This window comes from Rhinoderma darwinii, chromosome 7 (assembly GCF_050947455.1).
Source record: "Rhinoderma darwinii isolate aRhiDar2 chromosome 7, aRhiDar2.hap1, whole genome shotgun sequence".
NCBI lineage: Eukaryota > Metazoa > Chordata > Amphibia > Anura > Rhinodermatidae > Rhinoderma > Rhinoderma darwinii.
Window position 1 is genome coordinate 132,059,042 of NC_134693.1, and position 20,146 is coordinate 132,079,187.

At 45.0% G+C, this 20,146-nt stretch overlaps 1 protein-coding gene and 1 long non-coding RNA gene across 3 annotated transcripts in view; one reads left to right on the plus strand and one right to left on the minus strand.

Annotated features, from left to right (window-relative positions):
* The window catches only part of LOC142658193 (uncharacterized), a 22,743-nt gene extending 21,662 nt beyond the window's left edge, over positions 1 to 1,081 (minus strand). For both annotated transcript variants that reach the window (XR_012850051.1, XR_012850050.1), the window contains exon 1: positions 698 to 1,081. This is a non-coding gene — a long non-coding RNA (uncharacterized LOC142658193). The remainder of the gene's footprint in view (positions 1 to 697) is intronic.
* The window catches only part of LOC142658192 (deoxyribonuclease gamma-like), a 13,899-nt gene extending 873 nt beyond the window's left edge, over positions 1 to 13,026 (plus strand). The window contains exons 2-8 of the mRNA XM_075834054.1: positions 723 to 811; positions 1,805 to 1,894; positions 2,803 to 2,915; positions 6,380 to 6,492; positions 10,046 to 10,203; positions 10,861 to 10,954; positions 12,114 to 13,026. Coding sequence (XP_075690169.1) covers positions 723 to 811; positions 1,805 to 1,894; positions 2,803 to 2,915; positions 6,380 to 6,492; positions 10,046 to 10,203; positions 10,861 to 10,954; positions 12,114 to 12,191 — 735 coding nt within the window. The 3' untranslated portion in view covers positions 12,192 to 13,026. The remainder of the gene's footprint in view (positions 1 to 722; positions 812 to 1,804; positions 1,895 to 2,802; positions 2,916 to 6,379; positions 6,493 to 10,045; positions 10,204 to 10,860; positions 10,955 to 12,113) is intronic.
* Positions 13,027 to 20,146: the final 7,120 nt, after the last annotated feature.

Here is a 20,146-nt window from a genome sequence, read left to right on the forward strand (position 1 = left end):
ATTTAACCTGTGGGGGAGCTGCAGGGATATTGAACACTTGCTGCCGGTCCCCCCAGATTACAGATGATCATCGGGGGTCCTTGTGTTCATTTTATTGTCAGGAGACCCTTTTAAGGGTATGTTCACACGCAGTGAGCAAAAATGTTTGAAAATATGGAGCTGTTTTCAGGCGATTTTCACGGCCGTTTTTCAATGGAGTCAACGAAAAACGCCTCCAAAAACGTCCCAAGAAGTGTCCTGCACTTCTTTTGACGAGCCGTCATTTTACGCGCCGTATTTTGACAGCGACGCGTAAAATAAAGGCTCGTGGGAACAGAACATCGTAATTCCCATTGAAAGCAATGGGCAAATGTTTGTAGGCGTATGAGGAGCGTTTTTTCAGGCGTAAAACGCCCGAATTACATCGGAGACCACTGCGTGTGAACATACCCTAACAGTAACCCGACATTAAACATTATAGAATAAGAAAATCTGTGCTTCATTCAATATACATAATATATATTGCCTCATATACAACCCTGATTGTACCTTACCCCACGATCTCAGCGATCCATGGTTCGAACATAACCACGAATATATTGCGATTGTATATAGTAAATATGGGATCGCCATTTATCTTAAAATAGGGCAATTGTTTACATTTTTACGTAATTTAATATCAAATTGATTATATCTCCATATGTGCAGCTCATCTTACCTACATCCATCCCTTTCTCTTTCAGATTGTGTCACGATATGACATCATCGTACTCCTGGAAGTCTTTGATTCAAAGGAGAAAGCAGCAAAAAAACTTGTCGAGCAGTTAAATAGGTAAATGGCGGTATAATATATCCATACTTATGAATATTTGCATCCCAAAATTTGGATCATTTTTAGCCACGCCCCCGAACTGCCTGGGAATGCCCACCAATCACATAAAAACTAAATTTTTTATGAAAATTGGAATAAACTCTGCCCATTTGTAGTTCGATTTATGGGACATCACCACCAATATCGGGACTGTTGACACCTTTGTATATCCATTGGGTTCTGGGCTGGGGGAGCCCCTCAGCCTGATCTTTTTTCAGCCTGACCATAACAGATATTGTGTTTTTGTTAGCCATAGCAACCAATCACAGTGCAGCTTTTATTTTTCCAGAGCAGTTTAAGAAATCAAAGTTGAGCTCTGATTGGTTGCTTTGAGCACCGTGGCCAATATGTCAGTTGATAAATGAGGCCTACTATATTTGAACATTTTATAGGGGTTGTCCACCATGTCCTGTCAGCTGGTCCGCTGATGATATTCCGTGTCTTTTTCTTCACTTAGATCCATAACTGCTTTCAAAATTCTGCTGGTTGCCCTTGGAAACAGACATCGGTTAGGCTCCACCCTATTGTCAGGCATGTACACTAAGGCCTCATGCACACGGCCATGCCCGTAATCACAGCCCAAGATTGCAAGCACGGCCGGCCGCCGACTGCCGCGGGCCGCAGTATGGGAGTACGGCCCGTAAAATTCGAAAAGTAGGACATGCTTCATAATTCCAGGCACGGTTCCACGGCACGGACACCTTTCCGTAGCGATACGGAAAGGTGTCCGTGGCCAATAGAACTGGGCGGGTTGGTAATTGCAGACCGTATTGCAATTACGGAGCTTTTTACGGTCGTTTGCATGGGGCCTAACTATGTAACTCTAATCAGAGCTCCCACAATGCACTGCTCTCTGGTAACAGGGAACCAGCAGAATTATATATGCACCTTTAGACATGAATGGAGAAGAAAATATCTTGTAACTGAATCTTTTCTATTATTTCCATTATCTAGCACATGTGAGGCTGGCGCGTCTTATGACTATATAATAAGCAAACCCTTGGGAAGAAATGACTACAAGGAGCAATACCTCTTTATCTTCAGGTAGTATATGTTACTAAAGCAGCAAGTCACATGAGATTCAAGATTTCCAATGAAATATTTTACGGGTTGTATGAGATTAGAAAGAAAAGTCTGTATTTTCCCAGAAACAGCGCCACTCCTGTCCGGAGGCTGTGTCTGGTATTGCAGCAGTCAGTTAAATAGGACTGAGCTGCAATACCAGACACAAACTCTGTGCGTGATTGGCGCTGTTTCTGGGAATAAAGTCTGACCCTTTGTTCTTATGACATATGTCTAATAAAATCATACGTAAATCTACAATTTATTCAGCAACTTGGAAACTAGGGAATTGTGATGGATGCGGCAGCCCTGACTTTTTTCCAAGCGGAACCTGGTGAAAATAAATGGGAGATGCAAAAGCCTTCCCATCACTATGGCCATATGAGGGAAGTGGCGCTGAAAGTGGGCAGTGGGTGTTGTCCAAAGGTAAGGGAGGAACTGTTTCAGTTGGCTTTAGCAATAGGACTGGTTTACCACTAGGGGGCAATAAATGTTCACAATTCATGTATTGCCCTTGGTGTGGGTCACTGCTGGCAGTCCAGAATCATTGATAACAGGCCGAACCCGATTGTCCCAAAGGCCGTCCTGCAGCATCTACTATAGGTAATACTGAATATTTTTAGTTTTTCCTGAAGCGGCTTTTCACAAAACAGATTATTTCCCATTCCTATCATCAATCATCATCATCATCATCATCCCCTCCATCATCATCCCATCCATCATCATCCCATCCATCCCATCATCCCATCCAATCATCCATCATCCCATCCAATCATCCATCATCCCATCCAATCATCCATCATCCCATCCAATCATCCATCATCCCATCCAATCATCCATCATCCCATCCATCCATCCAATCATCCATTCCATCTCTGTTTCCATTTCAGGGACGACTTGGTGTCAATGAAGGAGCAGTACCAGTATGAGGATATGCAGATGGGAGACGAGGATTCCTTTGCACGAGAACCTTTTATCGTCAGATTTCAATCCAAAAAAACAGGTACGAAAAATGAGTCGCCGAAAACATGACGTAAGTGGTCGGCTTTTTTAAAAAAAAAAAAACACCATTATATTCACACGCAAACTCAAAAACGTCTGACAATACGAAGCTGTTTTCAAGGGGAAACAGCTCCTGATTTTCAGATGTTTTTTTAAGCCACTCGTGTTTTTCGTGGTGTTTTTTACGGCCGTTTTTGGAGCTTTTTTCAATAGTCTATGAGAAACGGCTCCAAAAATATCCCAAAAAGTGACCTGCACTTAGTTTTCGCGCCCAAAAAAACGGCCTGTCGGAACAGAACGCCGTTTTTCCCATTGAAATCAATGGGCAGATGTTTGGAGGTGTTCTGCTTCCGATTTTTCACCCATTTTTCGGCCAATTACGGCCCGAAAAACGGCCGAAAATAGGCTGTGTGAACATACCCTAAGTACTAAAAAGGGGCCAGAAGATTCGGCAGAGAGATTCTATTATATGACACTAGAATTCCTTTAATCCAAAATCAATCTGAAAGGTATCGAATTATCAGATATTCTGAATTAATGGATGACTATAAAAAATTGAATTGTAAGGGTAGAGGACGACAAAAAAACATGTAAATACAAAACCTCCTACTATAAGGCCTCGTGCACACTGCTGCATTACGGATCTGTGATTCGGCGCCAGGCGCGTAACTATAGTGCGTGCAGAGGTTGCACCTGGTGGCTGAGAGGGAAGAAAAAGTCTGCCCCATATGAGGTGAACAGAATTATTAAAGGGTAAATTAATTTTTAAAAAACTTTTGACATGTCATAGTGTCATGTCAAGAAGTTTCGATCGGTGGGGGTCCGAGCACTGAGAACCCCACTGATCGCTAAAACGAAGCTGCAGAAGCGCTCAGGTGATCGCTGTGTCGCTTCGTTTCTGATTGGCTTTCCTCTTAACGTCAAGCGAGCGGTATACGGTCTCAGACTTTCTATTGAGCCCTTACACCGCTGCGAGGAATGGCGATCAGAAACAATCGGCTTTCCTTTGAGCGGTGCACGGCCTCAACAGAAAATCTGAGTCCGAACACCATTTGCTCACACGAGCGCTTCTGCGACTTTGTTTTAACGATCGGTGGAGGTCTCAGTGCTCGGACTCCCACTGATCAAAACTTCACTATGACATGTCAAAAGTTTTTCAAAAGTTTAGTTACCCTATAATGATAATCGAGGGGGCCCTGTTACAAATTTTTGCATTGGGGCCCGGGAGTTTTGAGTTACACTATTATACAATGCCCATATTCTGCCTTCGCCCTATACTGTATTCTGCTTCCACTTTTGTGAAATTCCACATTATCTTGCAGATCTGTGTTAGAAACAATCTCCGGATTATCAGACTTTCTGGATTATCAGATTCCAGATCTAAGTAATTTCACAGAACGAATCTGCTGTCACATCCATATCTCCGCTTGTATTTGAGTAGATTTCACCATCTTTAGGCCTCATTTACACGAGCGTGTGCGTTTTGCGCACGCAAAAAAACGCTGCGTTTTGCGTGCGCAAAAGGCAATTGACAGCTCCGTGTGTCATCCGTGTATGATGCGCGGCTGCGTGATTTTCGCGCAGCCGCCATCATAGAGATGAGGTAGTCGACGCCCGTCACTGTCCAAGGTGCTGAAAGAGCTAACTGATCGGCAGTAAGGGTATGTTCACACGGCCTATTTACGGACGTAATTCGGGCGTTTTTGCCCCGAATTACGTCTGAAAATAGCGCCTCAATAGCGCTGACAAACATCTGCCCATTGAAAGCAATGGGCAGACGTTTGTCTGTTCACACGAGGCGTATATTTACGCGCCGCTGTCAAATGACGGCGCGTAAATAGACGCCCGCGTCAAAGAAGTGACCTGTCACTTCTTTGGCCGTAATTGGAGCCGCTATTCATTGACTCCAATGAATAGCAGCGCTAATTACTGCCGTAATTGACCCGGCGTTCAAGCGCCTGCACATGCCGGTACGGCTGAAATTACGGGGATGTTTTCAGGCTGAAACATCCCCGTAATTTCAGCCGTTACGGACCCCCGCCGTGTGAACATACCCTAACTCTTTCAGCACCCTCGACAGTGAATGCCGATCACAATCTACACCAACCTGTGAATAAAAAAAGACTTTCAAACTTACCATGAACTGCCTGCTTCCTCCAGTCCGGTCTCCCGGCCGTTGCCTTGGTGACGCGTCCCTCTCTTGTCATCCGGCCCCACCTCCCAGGATGACGCGGCAGGCCATGAGACCGCTGCAGCCTGTGATTGGCTGCAGCCTGTGCTTGGCCTGTGATTGGCTGCAGCTGTCACTTGGCCTGAATTGTCATCCCGGGAGGTCGGACTGGAGGAAGAAGCCGGGAGTTATCGGTAAGTCAGAACTTCTTTTTTTTTTTACACGTATATGTATATTGTGATCGAAAGTCACTGTCCATGGTGCTGAAACAGTTTAAGTCTTTCAGCACCGTGGGCAGTGACTGTCTCCTGACGTCGCGTACCCGAACATTTTTTGCCGGGTTCGGTTAAAACGAGTTCGGCCGAACCCGGTGAAGTTCGGTGCGCTCATCTCTAATTTGACACTCCGTTTGGATGTTTGTAACCAGAAAAGCACGTGGTGCTTTTCTGTTTACATTCATCCTTTTGACAGCTCTTGCGTGATTTTCGCGCATGCAACGCAGGACCGTCAGTGTGGCATGCGTTGTTTTCACGCACCCATTGAAGTCAATGGGTGCGTGTTGCGTGAAAAACGCAAGAATATAGAACATGTCGTGAGTTTTACGCAACGCACTCACGCTGCGCAAAATTCACGCATCGTCTAAACAGCCCCATAGACTATTATAGGTGCGTACGGCACGCGTGAAAAGCACGCGCGTCGCACGCGCGTATAATACGCTCGTGTAAATGAGGCCTTACCGTGAAAGAACCTCAGAAGAGCAGGCTAGTTAGAAAAAGTCAAGACTAAAAACGTAAGCGCTTCTTCCAAAAACTACTTGTAGGATATACAGTCATTTTTTCACCCCTCTTAGGCCTCATGCACACGACCGTATTTTTTCCCTCCTGTAAATACTGGCGTAAATACGGGTCCGGTGTCACATGTATTTAACCCGTTTTGCACCAGTATTTACGGACCCGTGCCGTAAAAGATTGAGAAAAGGGTTAATTTAGGGTATGTGCACACACACTAATTACGTCCGTAATTGACGGACGTATTTCGGCCGCAAGTCCCGGACCGAACACCGTGCAGTGAGCCGGGCTCCTAGCATCATAGTTATGTACGATGCTAGGAGTCCCTGCCTCGCTGCAGGACAACTGTCACGTACTGTAATCATGTTTTCAGTACGTGTGTTCGGTCCGGTACTTGCGGCCGAAATACGTCCGTCAATTACGGACGTAATTAGTGTGTGTGCACATACCCTTAGGTTGACGGGGGCTGCTATCGCTTTAAAAAAAAAATGTATTTCCCCCTTCCAGCTGTAAAGGATTTCGTCCTTATCCCGGTGCACACGACTCCCAAAGACTCCGTTCAGGAGATTGACGAGCTGTACGACGTCTACCTCGAGGTCAAAGAAAAGTGGAAGACTCAGGTAATGAATAACTGTTAGGCTGGGTTCACACGGCCTATTTTCAGACGTAATGGAGGCGTTTTACGCCTCGAATTACGTCGGAAAAAAACGGCTCCAATACGTCGGCAAACATCTGCCCATTACTTTCAATGGGCTTTACGATGTTCTGTGCCGACGAGCTGTCATTTTACGCGTCGCTGTCAAAAGACGGCACGTAAAATTTCAGCCTTGTCAAAAGAAGTGCAGGACACTTCTTGGGACGTTTTTGGAGCCGTTTTCTCATAGACTCCAATGAAAACAGCTCCAAAAACGGCCGTAAATAACGCGAGTTGCTCAAAAAACGTCTGAAAATCAGGCGCTGTTTTCCCTTGAAAACAGCTCCGTATTTTGAGACGTTTTTGACTCTACGTGTGAACATACCTTTAGGCTGGGTTCACACGACCTATTTTCAGGCGTAAACGAGGCATTTTACGCCTCGAATTACACCTGAAAACACGGCTCAAATACGTCGCAAAAATCTGCCCATTCATTTCAATGGGCTTTATGATGTTCTGTGCCGACGACCTGTAATTTTACGCGTCACTGTCAAAAGACGACGCGTAAAATAACAGCATCGTCAAAGAAGTGCAGGACACTTCTTGGGACGTAATTTGAGTCGTTTTTCATTGACTTCAATGAAGAACAGCTCCAAATTACGGCCGTAATTGATGCCTCGCAAAACGCGAGTACGAGCAATTACGTCTGAAATGCAGCTGTTTTCTCCTGAAAACAGCTCCGTAATTTCAGACGTAAATGCAGTTATCGTGTGCACGTACCCTAAGGGTATGTTCACACGCTTAACAAAAAACGTCTGAAAATACGGAGCTGTTTTCAAGGGAAAACAGACCCTGATTTTCAGACGTTTTTTGAGCAACTCGCGTTCTTCGCGGCGTTTTTCGCTGTGTTTTCGCTACGTTTTTTTACGGCCGTTTTTGGAGCTGTCTTCATTGGAGTCTATGAGAAAATGGCTCCAAAAACGTCCCAAGAAGTGTCCTGCACTTCTTTGACGAGGCTGTAATTTTACGCCCCGTGTTTTGACAGCGACGTGTAAAATGACAGGTCCTCGGCACAGTACGTGGTACTGTTTGCCGACGTATTGGAGGCGTTTTTTCAGACGTAATTCGAGGCGTAAAACGCCTCCATTACGTCTGAAAATAGGTTGTATGAACCCAGCCTTAGGGTATGTTCACACAACCTATTTTCTGCCGTTTTTTGGGCCGTAAAGGCCCGTAAAAAGGCTGAAAAATCGGAAGCAGAACACCTCCAAACATCTGCCCATTGATTTCAATGGGAAAACGGCGTTCTGTTCTGACGGAGCGTTTTTCGTGTCGTTTTTTTACGCGTAAAAAAACGGCCGCGAAAAAAAAGTGCAGGTCACTTCTTGGGATGTTTTTGGAGCAGTTTTTCATTCTCCATCGAAAACAGCTTAAAAAAACAGCCAGAAAAATAGCTGCGAAAATCGCGAGTGGCTTAAAAAACGTCTGAAAATCAGGAGCTGTTTTCCCTTGAAAACAGCTCCGTATTTTGAGACGTTTGTGAGTTTGCGTGTGAACATACTCTTATTTACACAGTGCCGACCTACGACATGAAGGGTATGTTCACACGCAGTGAGCAAAAAGTCTGAAAATACGGAGCTGTTTTCAGGCGAAAACAGCTCCTGATTTTCAGACATTTTTTAACAACTTGCGTTTTTCGCTGCGTTTTTTACGGCCGTTTTTGGAGCTTTTTTTTCAATGGAGTCAATGAAAAACGCCTCCATAAACGTCCCAAGAAGTCTCCTGCACTTCTTTTGATGTGCCATCATTTTACGCGCCGTATTTTGGCAGCGACGCGTAATTCCCATTGAAAGCAATGGGCAGATGTTTGTAGGCGTATTAGTTTGTAGGCGTTTTTTATGCGTAATTCGAGGCGTAAAACGCCCGAATTACGTCTGTAGACACTGCGTGTGAACATACCCTGAAATATAAAATTGTCCATATATTAGTAAATCATAAATTAGAGCAGCAGACAAAATGTGGTCATTATTTGAGATGAGTGAATTTTCCGAAATTCTTCTCAGGTCCGGATAAATTCGCGGCAAATTGCAAGTGCTCCAAACACCCTAAAGGTATGTTCACACGGCAACGCAAAATACGTCTGAAATTACGGAGCTGTTTTCAGGCGAAAACAGCTCCTGAATTTCAGGCGTTTTTGCATGTACTCTCGTTTTTCGCGGCGTCTATTACAGACGTAATTGGAGCTGTTTTTCAATGGAGTCAATTAAAAACGGCTCTAATTCCGTTCCAAGAAGTGTCCTGCACTTCTTTGACGCGGGCGTAATTTTATGCGCCGTCTTTTGACAGCGACGCGTAAAATGACAGCTCGTCTGCACAGATCATCGTAAAACCCATTACAAGTAATGGGCAGATGTTTGCCGACGTATTGGAGCCATCTTTTCAGGCGTAATTCGAGGCGTAAAACGCCTCCATTACGTCTGAAAAGAGGTCGTGGGAATATACCCTAAAACTTACCAAGCTCTTTTACGCCAAGCCAGCATTAGTAATGTCAGTGGCAGTAACATAGATGGGTAGAGAGAGGGATAACCGTAGTGCATTTTGGGAAGGCTAGGCATTATGGGGAAGCCCGTCCGAGGTCATGTGATTATTTTTCTTAGCTGGCAGCCACCATTTTTATGTGATTCCTGCGCCGCAAATCAATTTAGCTAAATACGACCTACTTAAAAAATTGGGGCCCTTGTGAGGGTATGTGCACACACACTAATTACGTCCGTAATTGACGGACGTATTTCGGCCGCAAGTAGTGGACCGAACACAGTGCAGGGAGCCGGGCTCCTAGCATCATACTCATGTACGATGCTAGGAGTCCCTGCCTCTCCGTGGAACTACTGTCCCGTACTGATTACAGTACGGGACAGTTGTCCTGCAGAGAGGCAGGGGCTCCTAGCGTCGTACATAACTATGATGCTAGGAGCCCGGCTCCCTGCACTGTGTTCGGTCCGGGACTTGCGGCCGAAATACGTCCGTCAATTACGGACGTAATTAGTGTGTGTGCACATACCCTGAGTGTTGCATCTTAAGCAATGGCAACTGGGGAGATTGAATGTGTTCAAATGGGTCTGACTCTTGCCTGACTCCAGATGTCACTGTCAGAATGTATTTAGCTATGTAGTCTGAGGCTTAAAGGGGTTTTCCACAGAATATGCCATGAATGTATGATAGGTGGGGTCTAACCTCCGGGAGCTCTATCGCTCTGTGCCAATCAGAAGTCACAAGCTGCTCCTTCCTCTCCCCTCACAGCATTCAGTCTCAAAGACAGAGAAACTGCAGCTGCATCCCCCTCCTCTGTCTTCTATTCACTGTTTTATTATACATTTTTTGGTGACTGCAGCTGGGGGAATTTCAGGCTATTGGAAGGTGAGGAAGTCGCCACTTATGATTTATAGATTGACATTGACTACTTATTAATGGGGAAATAAAAGATAATGATAGATGAGCTTCACATTTTTGTTTGCATTTATTCATCTTTCCCAATATAGAATATTATCCTTCTCGGAGATTTCAACGCAGATGGGTCGTACGTCTCAGGAAAAAAAATGAAAACGATAAGACTGAGGACGGATAAAAGTCTCCATTGGTTAATCGATGATGACAAAGACACTACAGCCTCCAACACAACAGACTGCTCATATGATCGGTACGGGCCCATACATAATCTTTACAGCAGAGGTAATAATAGTCCATGTGGGAGCGGTGGCCCAAACATTTAGCAACGACTACTCCGCTTAGGACTGGCCAGCTACGAGCCTTTAGTCCCATGTACAGGACCCTGCCCTTAATCATGATCCGTGATTACGGGCACGGCCGTCTGTCAGTACGGGAGCACGGTCCGTAAATAGCAAAAAATAGGACATGTCCTATCTTTTGCGGAGCCTTTCTATAGCCTGGACACCTTCCTGCAAATATACGGGAAGATGTCCGTGGTAATGAATGAATGGGTCCATAATTGCGTATCGCAATTATGGACAAAATCTACGGTCGCGTGAATGGGGTCTTAGATTTTTTTCTCGACCTAGGACGGCCAAAATGCCTCCGCATCGTAGCGTCCAGATTGGTTGCTATGTATGGACATCTACTCCACTTTTCCTTTTCACCAGTTTTGATAAATCTCCCCCTATATGGACAAAAGTATGTGGACACCCCTCCTAGTTTTTTAGTTCAGATGTTTTAGCCACACCCAATGCAAACAGATGCATAACATCAGGCTCACCGCCATGTAATCTCCATAGACAAGGGTAGAACCTGGGACCGTCAGAGAACAATTCTACATTATTTTTCTGTCCTTTCATCCCAGGATAGTTGTACACGATGATCTGATCCAACATATTGTCCCGGACTCCGCCAAGCCCTTCAACTTCCAGCAAGAATACAAACTGACAGACGTAGAGGTGAGAATTTCTCAACTACAAAATATTTCACAAAACCATCTGCCATGAATATGCCGGTTTATATCAGGTCATATCTGACACTATGATCCTCCTGAATTTCTCCAGTATCTTGAAGAGGACCTGTTCGCTCCTGTTTTAGTAAATATTGCATCCCCATGAAATAACTCTGCATTATGTAATTCCTCTGTTATTCCTCCTGGAAAGGCATGAATAAAATAAAAAAGTGTCACCATTTCCCTTATCAATGGACCGTGTCCCTATACACACTGAGACTGTCCAATCAGTGCTTACAATCTTGTACTGTGTCGGAATACACACTTTATTGACAAAGAATGGTAACACTAAATTGTCAAATTATTAATACCTTTCCAGGGGGAATAACAGAGTAATGGCACAACGGAGATGAGAAGATGCTTCTAAGTGGTTATGACTTTTTAGTAAAACAGAGGAGCGAAGAGGTCCTTTTTAAGATACTGGAGAAATTCAAGAGAATCATAGCGTCAGATATGTATAGAATATATCATGCGTTGTGTGAGGATATATACTTATCACGTTGTTCTGAAATGATGTGTCCCTACCCATCCCTGATCAGAGAGCGTCAGCGTGTAGAGACACAGCCCTCAAGGGGAATGGTAACATCCAGTTGTCAATTTATTCATACATTTGCAGGAGGAACAACAGAGGAACAGCACACATGAGCATTCTGTGCTGACTGGTCTTCTTAGGCTATGTTCACACGCAGTGATCAAAAACACCTGAAAATATGGAGCTGTTTTCAGGGGAAAAGGGTTTTTACGGCTGTTTTTGGAGCTTTTTTCGATAGTCAATGAAAAACGGCTCCAAAAACATCCCATGAAGTGACCTGCACTTCTTATTCGCGGCCGTTTTTTACGCTTAAAAAAAACGCTGTGAAAACCGCTCCATTGGAACAGAACGCCGTTTTTCCATTGAAATCAATGGGCAGATGTTTGGAGGCGTTCTGCTTCCGATTTTTCAGGCGTTTACGGTCCGAAAAAAACGTACAAAAATAGGCCGTGTGAACATACCCTTATAATTCTGTGAGGATGTAACTGTATTGTGGTTGGGCAGGAGGGGGACATGTAATAATAATGGTGATATTGGTGTGTGTAACCTCCACTGTTGTGACATCTATTCGCAGACGCTGGCAGTCAGTGATCACTACCCGGTAGAAGTGGAGTTAAAACCAGCAAAAGGAAAAGCTGCGAAGAAGAAATGAGAAGAAAAAGTCAGATTTCTTCACTTCTACGTTTTTACTCATAGCATCTTTACCAGGCCGGCCCCACACGGTCGCGTTATCACTCCTGAATTACAGCCACAACACCTGAACCTCCACCCCCGTAGTTGACCTGAACCAAACAGATCACCGTAGATCCCTCTAGGTAGGGCAGAGCCATTATGGCCTAAATCAATTTAGACCACACCCCCTATTTGATGCTACGCCAGTGAATATTTATCCCCTGAGTCTGAGGTATAATACTGTATGTAATATACCCCGACACTGCCCGCACACAGTATAATGCCCCCATAACTTCCTCCCATAGTATAATGCCCCCATAACTGCCTGCCAGAGTATAATGCCCCCATAACTGCCTCCCACACAGTATAATGCCCCCATAACTGCCTCCCACACAGTATAATGCCCCCATAACTGCCTTCCACACAGTATAATGCCCCCATAACTGCCTCCCACACAGTATAATGCCCCTATAGCTGCCCTCCACACAGTATAATGCCCCAATAACTGCCTCCCACACAGTATAATGCCCCTATAGCTGCCCTCCACACAGTATAATGCCCCTATAGCTGCCCTCCACAGTATAATGCCCCCATAACTGCCTCCCACACAGTATAATACCCCTATAGCTGCCCTCCACACAGTATAATGCCCCTATAGCTGCCCTCCACAGTATAATGCCCCCATAACTGCCTCCCACACAGTATAATACCCCTATAGCTGCCTTCCACACAGTATAATGCCCCTATAGCTGCCTTCCACACAGTATAATGCCCCTATAGCTGCCCTCCACAGTATAATGCCCCCATAACTGCCTCCCACAGTATAATGCCCCTATACCTGCCTCCCACACAGTATAATGCCCCTATAGCTGCCCTCCACACAGTATAATGCCCCCAAAGCTGCGCCCCACACAGCCCGATAAAAAATACATACTCACCTAATCCCATTCCAATGAGGAGTGGAGATCCTTCTGCTCCTCCGGTCCATGCAGCTTGGCACAGGCAGGCGCGATGACGTCACGCCTCGTGTCTGGCGATACACAGCGAATGGTAGAGCATGGTTCCCTTCTACCATTGGATTCCACTGTATCTGCGTCCTGAAGATGCAGATACAGTTTAACCCGGAAGATCTTGCGATGTCCTGGCCAGGGATTAAATTGTTGAAAGCCCGACATCACTGTTTTTCGACGGCCAATATGCACAGGCCGTTAAAAAGAAAACGGCCATGTAAATACACCCATAGAACGTCATTGTTCCGAAAAACTGCAGTTTTTTTTACTGTTGTGTGAATGTGGCCTTAGTGATCCATGTTTGGTTTAGCAGAACTGCAGGGTTTGCGGTGTAGTATCATATTATTACCGGCTTTCATCATGTCCTGCTGATTTATGGAGCAATCATGGAGGCCACACCTCATAGGCAAATGACAGATCAACAGACAAAAATCCAGTCTATGTCCAGAGAGGATTCATCAGTTACAGCTGTAGCCAGAATACAATGATAACGGGCCACAAATGCAGCAAATTGGTTTTAACAGGACTGGCTGACACGTCTGTTCGGGAACCTATTGACGTTAGATGGAACTCTTGCTAAAGAAGAGGCAGATGGACGGGATTCATACCAGTGCAAGATTCGACCATGCAGTATTTGTAGACACATAGGTCTGCATAGGAGCTGCATACACAAAACGGTGGAAGACCCCAGCAGACCCTAATGGAAGGAAATAGGAAAAACACTTTGGGAAAGGTTTTCCTACTTCTATATAATGGTATCCGCTGCCATATTTAGTATAAAATATACAGATCCTATAGATCAGGATCTTCATCGTGACAGTGTATTAGATTGCAGCCTGTAAGTGTTTTTTATTTTAAGTATGGAACATCTAATACTCCTGTGCATACAATAAAATGTTCAATAAACTTAACAATGGAGCTTTTCTTTACGGAGCGATTGAGACGATATTATACCAAGTTCAGTCATGCGACAAGGAAAACGAAGTCCGACACAGGCGGAAGCGTTTTGACAGACCTAGTTTAAAGGGGTATCCCAACAAAAGACATTTACGGCATATAAAAATGGTCTTATCAGTGGGGATCCAAGCTCTGGGAATCCCACTACTCATATGAATTTGTCGCCTGTGCCCTCCATTGCTCATGCCAATCTGGTGGCAACGAGACTCCATATCTCTCACAAGTCTATGGAAGACACGGACACATATACAATAAACACATCTCGTCGGAATGCCCTTTAAAAGGAGTCGTCCCAGATTAAAAGACTGAAAATTTTCTGATCGCTGGGACCACCAATCGTGAAAATCGAACCCCCTGATCGCAGCGAGGAGGACATGGAATGGAAGTCGAGCATGTGCGCTGCCGTTCCATTCAAAGTCCACTGGCTGTTTGCGTCGTTCTCGGACACTGAATGGAGTGGCGGGCACATACTCGACCGCTGTGCAGGTTTTAGGACATGATGTCAATGTTGTACTGTATGTAAAAACCCGTGTGATTTTACACCAACAATCAAGGTTGGGTTGCGTACAGACCACGCTATTGCTTGATCACAAAATTTTCACAACTAATTACGCTCAATATCATAAAAATGGCGGTCAGTTCCAGTTACGCTATGGGCAGACACAGGAGGTCACCGGAGACATTTCTTGTTTATTTTCTCTTTAATGTTGGTTCCGACACAAAACGTCACCGCATTAAAAAAAAAGAAAGAAGCAAAAATAAAGTTATTAACATTGTACACAAAAACATACAAGAAATCCGCAGAGCGGTTCTTCAGGATTCGGATCAGATCGGGAAACAGTCATGTAAACGAGGAGATCACTTCTTCCCAGATTTCTTTATTCCACCGCCAGCTGAAGGGGAAGAAATGAAAAATATTTTGTTACAAATTATGCAATCAGGCTACGTTCACACAGGGTGGATACGCTGCGTAAAAAGTACACAGCGTATCCGCCCTGGACACTGCAGGGAATTCCGACCGAAAAAAAGTGAACCAAATAGTGGTGCAGTTTTTCGGCCAGAATGTCCGCTGCGGAAAACTGCACATAAAAAAATAAAAATAAACACTTACCCGTAACCATGGCAACACGTCCCTCAGACATCCCGCAGCCCGGCCTTCTGGGATGACATTTCATCCCATGTGACCGCTGAAGCCTGTAATTGGCTGCAGCAGTCACATGTAATGAAACGTCATCCCTGGAGGGCGGGCTGGACGCAGGAGCAGAGAGATCTGGCTAAGTATAATCTACTATATTACGCTGCGGATGAAATACGTTGGGGAAAATCTGCAGTGTTTACGCTACGTGTGAACCTGGCCTAAGGAGGATGTATCTTCACATCTGTGGATAGAGCGACCGGTATTAAGGGGGATCTTTCCACAGGATGGGTCATAAATGCCTGATCGGTGCAGGATCTAGTGACAGCTATTCACTGATTCCCAACCTCCACTGTGATCTCTGAGGGTATGTGCACACACACTAATTACGTCCGTAATTGACGGACGTATTTCGGCCGCAAGTAGTGGACCGAACACAGTGCAGGGAGCCGGGCTCCTAGCATCATACTTATGTACGATGCTAGGAGTCCCTGCCTCTCCGTGGAACTTCTGTCCCATACTGAAAACATGATTACAGTACGGGACAGTTGTCCTGCAGCGAGGCAGGGACTCCTAGCATCGTACATAACTATGATGCTTGGAGCCCGGCTCCTTGCGGCCGAAATACGTCCGTCAATTACGGGCGTAATTAGTGTGTGCACATACCCTGAGAGTTACAGAAAGAGCGGAGCGATGTACTCTGCCATCTCCGGCAGTCCCAGAGAGAATGAACGGGGCAGCAGTCTCCATGCGTGACCTGCCACTCCATTCATAAGGGGATTCGAGACCCTGTTCTCTTGATCGGTGGCGGTCCTGTGGATAGGTGATACGTTGATGTGGTCGGACAACCACTTTAAGTAAAAGCTCTTAGCGATTTTGCGTTCACAGTCACAGTGAATAGGAATATATTAAGAAAGATCCATAATGCTGAGCAAGGGAAGTGGGTTCTCCCTACTCGCTAGAAAGGGAATGGATCAATTGGAAATGAACTTGCTGGGTGAACGAAGGAAAGAACTTGCAGGTTGAATGTTATCAGTCCACCTTTGTGTAAGCTCCAGTTCCAAGACTTACAGAAACATGGCTGCTGAAAAAAACAGGGTGTGTCTGGTGTTGCATCTCAGCTCCATTGAATTGGGCTGAACTGCAATACCACCTATAACCTGTAGACAGGTGTGGTGCTGTTTTGGGAAGAAAGTAGCCATGTTTTTCAGATCCTGGAAAACCCTTTAAGGCTTATACACAGCAGGCAAATGTATTTGGGATATTAAAGGGGTTGTCTGGGCACGGGGTGGTGTTTCATACTCCTTACCTATCCACAGGATAGGTCATCAGTATAGGATCGGTGGGGTCTGACACCCGGAACCCGCACTGATCAGCTGTTCTGGCTGCCTCCCGGCACCGGATGTTATGCAGTGGCTGGTGTCGGAAGCAGATGGCTCCGTACACTGTATAGCGGCCATGCTGCAAAACTTCACTTGAACAGGAGCAGAGCTGCAGCACGGCCGATATACTGTGACCGAAGTCATCTGCTTCCGACACCAGCCACTGCATAACATCCTGTGTCCGCAGGCAGCCGGAACAGCTGATCAGTGTGTGGTGCAGGTGTCGGATCCCCACCGATCCTATACTGATGACCTACCTGTGGACAGGTCATCAGTATGAAATACCGCCCCGTGCCTGGACAACCCCTTTAATGACACGGATCTAAAATACTGTGTTAACGCATACCGATACATGCAGATTTTATTTTGTCCATATTGTGCATGAGGCCTTAAAAACAGTTTTTTTTACAGTTCATATGAGAACCCTATGGGGGATCCAAATTCAATTCAGCAGAACTGTGGCAGGTCGGGGTCTTGCGGCTATATATTATGGCTGTCTGAACCCGGCCTAGGGCTGAATTCACACAGCTGTAACGTGGCCCGTACGGGACTTGTATATTTAGAGCCAAAAACAGGATCGGATGTCATCAGGAAATGCTTTGCCGATTATACAGGACAGGATCCAATCCCGTATGGGTCTTGCTAGAGATACCTAAACATCACTACATTATGCCGCTCTAAACTTACTTAACGGGCCCTTCTGGGAAGCTTTGCCTTTTAATTCGTCCAGCTTCTTCTGCTCGTCTTTCTGTTTTTGCTTGAATGCCACATCTTCCTACAATAAAAAGTAGCAAAGTAAGTAAAGCTGCGCACTACAAGCTAGGATGTGTTCACGTCTGCGTCAGGGCTCCGTTCCGACGTTCCAAGTGCAAGCGTTCCATTGTTCTGACGGGATGAATACCGCATTAGACTAAGGTAATCATCCCGTAAAAACGACGGAACCCTTGCCCAACGCAGACAATCGGAAACCATTTGCACCGGATCCGTCACCATTGAAATCAGTGGTGATGGAAACGGAAATCTATGGTTTCAGTTTGTGTCAGTCAGGGTTCTGTTCCGACGGAACGGAGCGCTGACGCAGATGAGAGTGAAGCCTAAAGGGGTTTCCAGGTTTTAAGTAAATAAGACTCACTGGAAACTGGAAAGCTCTGCAACTTTGTAATATACTTGATGTATCAATTCCTCATCATTTACAATTGTTATCAGTAAATGGAAACATTGTTTACGTCCAGAGGCTGAAGACGTGTCCTGATCATGTTCAACTGACACAGGTGCAGGGCTTGTTACACTGCATCAGTTCTCCCGTGCTATGAACCAAGCAATCGGACAAATTCAGGACAGGTTTAAAGCGTCTCTGTCACCACATTATAAGTGGCCTATCTTGTACATGATGTGATCGGCGCTGGAATGTAGATTACAGCAGTGTTTTTTATTTAGAAAAACAATCATTTTTGACGGAGTTATGACCTATTTTAGCTTTATGGTAATGAGTTTCTCAATGGACAACTGGGCGTGTTTTACTATATGACCAAGTGGGCGTTGTACAGAGAAGTGTATGACGCTGACCAATCAGCGTCATACACTTCTCCCCATTCATTTACACAGCACATAGTGATCTTATTAGATCACTATGTGCTGACACACACACACACACACACACACACACTAACCTTACTGATGTGTCCTGACAGTGAATATACATTACCTCCAGCCAGGACGTGATGTCTATTCACAATCCTGACACCTTGGTAACGTTTGTGTGGGATTTACAACACAACAAGCGTAATGTCGCGAGATTACGCTGTAAATGACAGCCCAGCATGATCTCAATGTGCTGTAAATCACACACAAACGTTACTGAAGTGTCGGGATTGTGACTAGACAGTGTCCTGGCTGGAGGTGATGTCTATTAACTCTTAGGACACTTCAGTAACACGTACGTACGTGTGTGTACATAGTGATCTAGCTAGGTCACTATGTGCTGTGTAAACGAATGGGGAGAAGTGTAAAACACGCCCAGTTGTCCATTGAGAAACTCATTAGCATAAAGCTAATATAGGTCATAACTCCGTCAAAAAATGATCGTTTTTCTAACTAAAAAACACTGCTGTAATCTACATTCCAGCGCCGATCACATCATGTAGGAGATAGGGCACTTATAATGTGGTGACAGAGACGCTTTAACTAAAACACTGCATAGCCCCCTGCAGAATTATCTAGCAGGTGGGGGAGGGGTGTTAAGTCAGCGTTTCTATTTACACGACATGTGTATTATACAACCTATAGACCTGAGCAGCGCGCTGAGCATTGCAGATTCGTGACTGTTCTATAGTCAAAATTGAGGCAGCAAAAGGAGGTCACAAACAACTGATCCAAATGTACTGGACAGAGGAGAAATTGCACTAAAAATTGCTGATATCCGCTGGTGACACGGGTTCAGCTCACGCGCCCACTACATCAACCCACCATACATGAACCGCGGTTTGTGTGAACTCCTTCTCAGCAGCATTTAATATATCTATATATATATATAAATAAATGAAAATCCCACAGCACTCCGATATAGTGAAAAAATGGTGGTTTATTCAATCAGCACAAGCTGCAACATTTCCATCCTGCTATAGGACCTTTTTCAAGCGTGAAAAAGGTCCTGGAGCAGGACGAAAACGTTGCAGCTTGCGCTGATTGAATAAACCACCATTTTTTTTCACTATATCGGAGTGCTGTGGGATTTTCTTTTATATTTACCCATATCCCCTGGATCGGGATTACCTGCCTGCACCCAATACCATCTTGGAATTGCACATATATATATATATATTAAAAGGCGCATGTCAGGAAAGGGTTTGACTATAAATTGGAGCTTCAATTTTGGGCAACTATAGGGCTAATTGTAAGCAAAGGGAGGGCTAACAATTACAAGGCCGAGTTCAGACACTACGGATTTTTCCACATATTCACTGTGTATTTTTTACAGATCCACTGCAAAATCTTCTGCGGGTTTGTAACGGCTGCAGTGACGCACCGAAAATCTGCGGCAAATCAGCACACTGTAAATTTGAAAACCTGCAGCAAACCCTCAAATTCAGAGGAAAAATCTGGTACGTGTGAATAAGGTTTTGTGAAACCCCATTCACAGACATTATATTGTAAATTTATTGTGGATTTTTCCTGCGAAAAATCTTCTGCATCTGAAAAGAACCGGTCAGGATCACGCACACGTCTGATGCGGTTTTTGTGGCAATTTTTTGAAGCCTGTTTCTGAGCCAAAGTCACCAATAGCGGATCCGAAAGAAAGGAGATGCCGTTTTCCCTTCATTTTCGATCCATTTCTGGCTTTGGCTTTAAAAAACCGAGACAAAAACTGCATCGAAACTGTGTGTGTGACCCTGGCCTAAAGGATGCCGGGTCTACGAGAACTTTTCCACCCGTCTCACTAATTTGAGCAGCT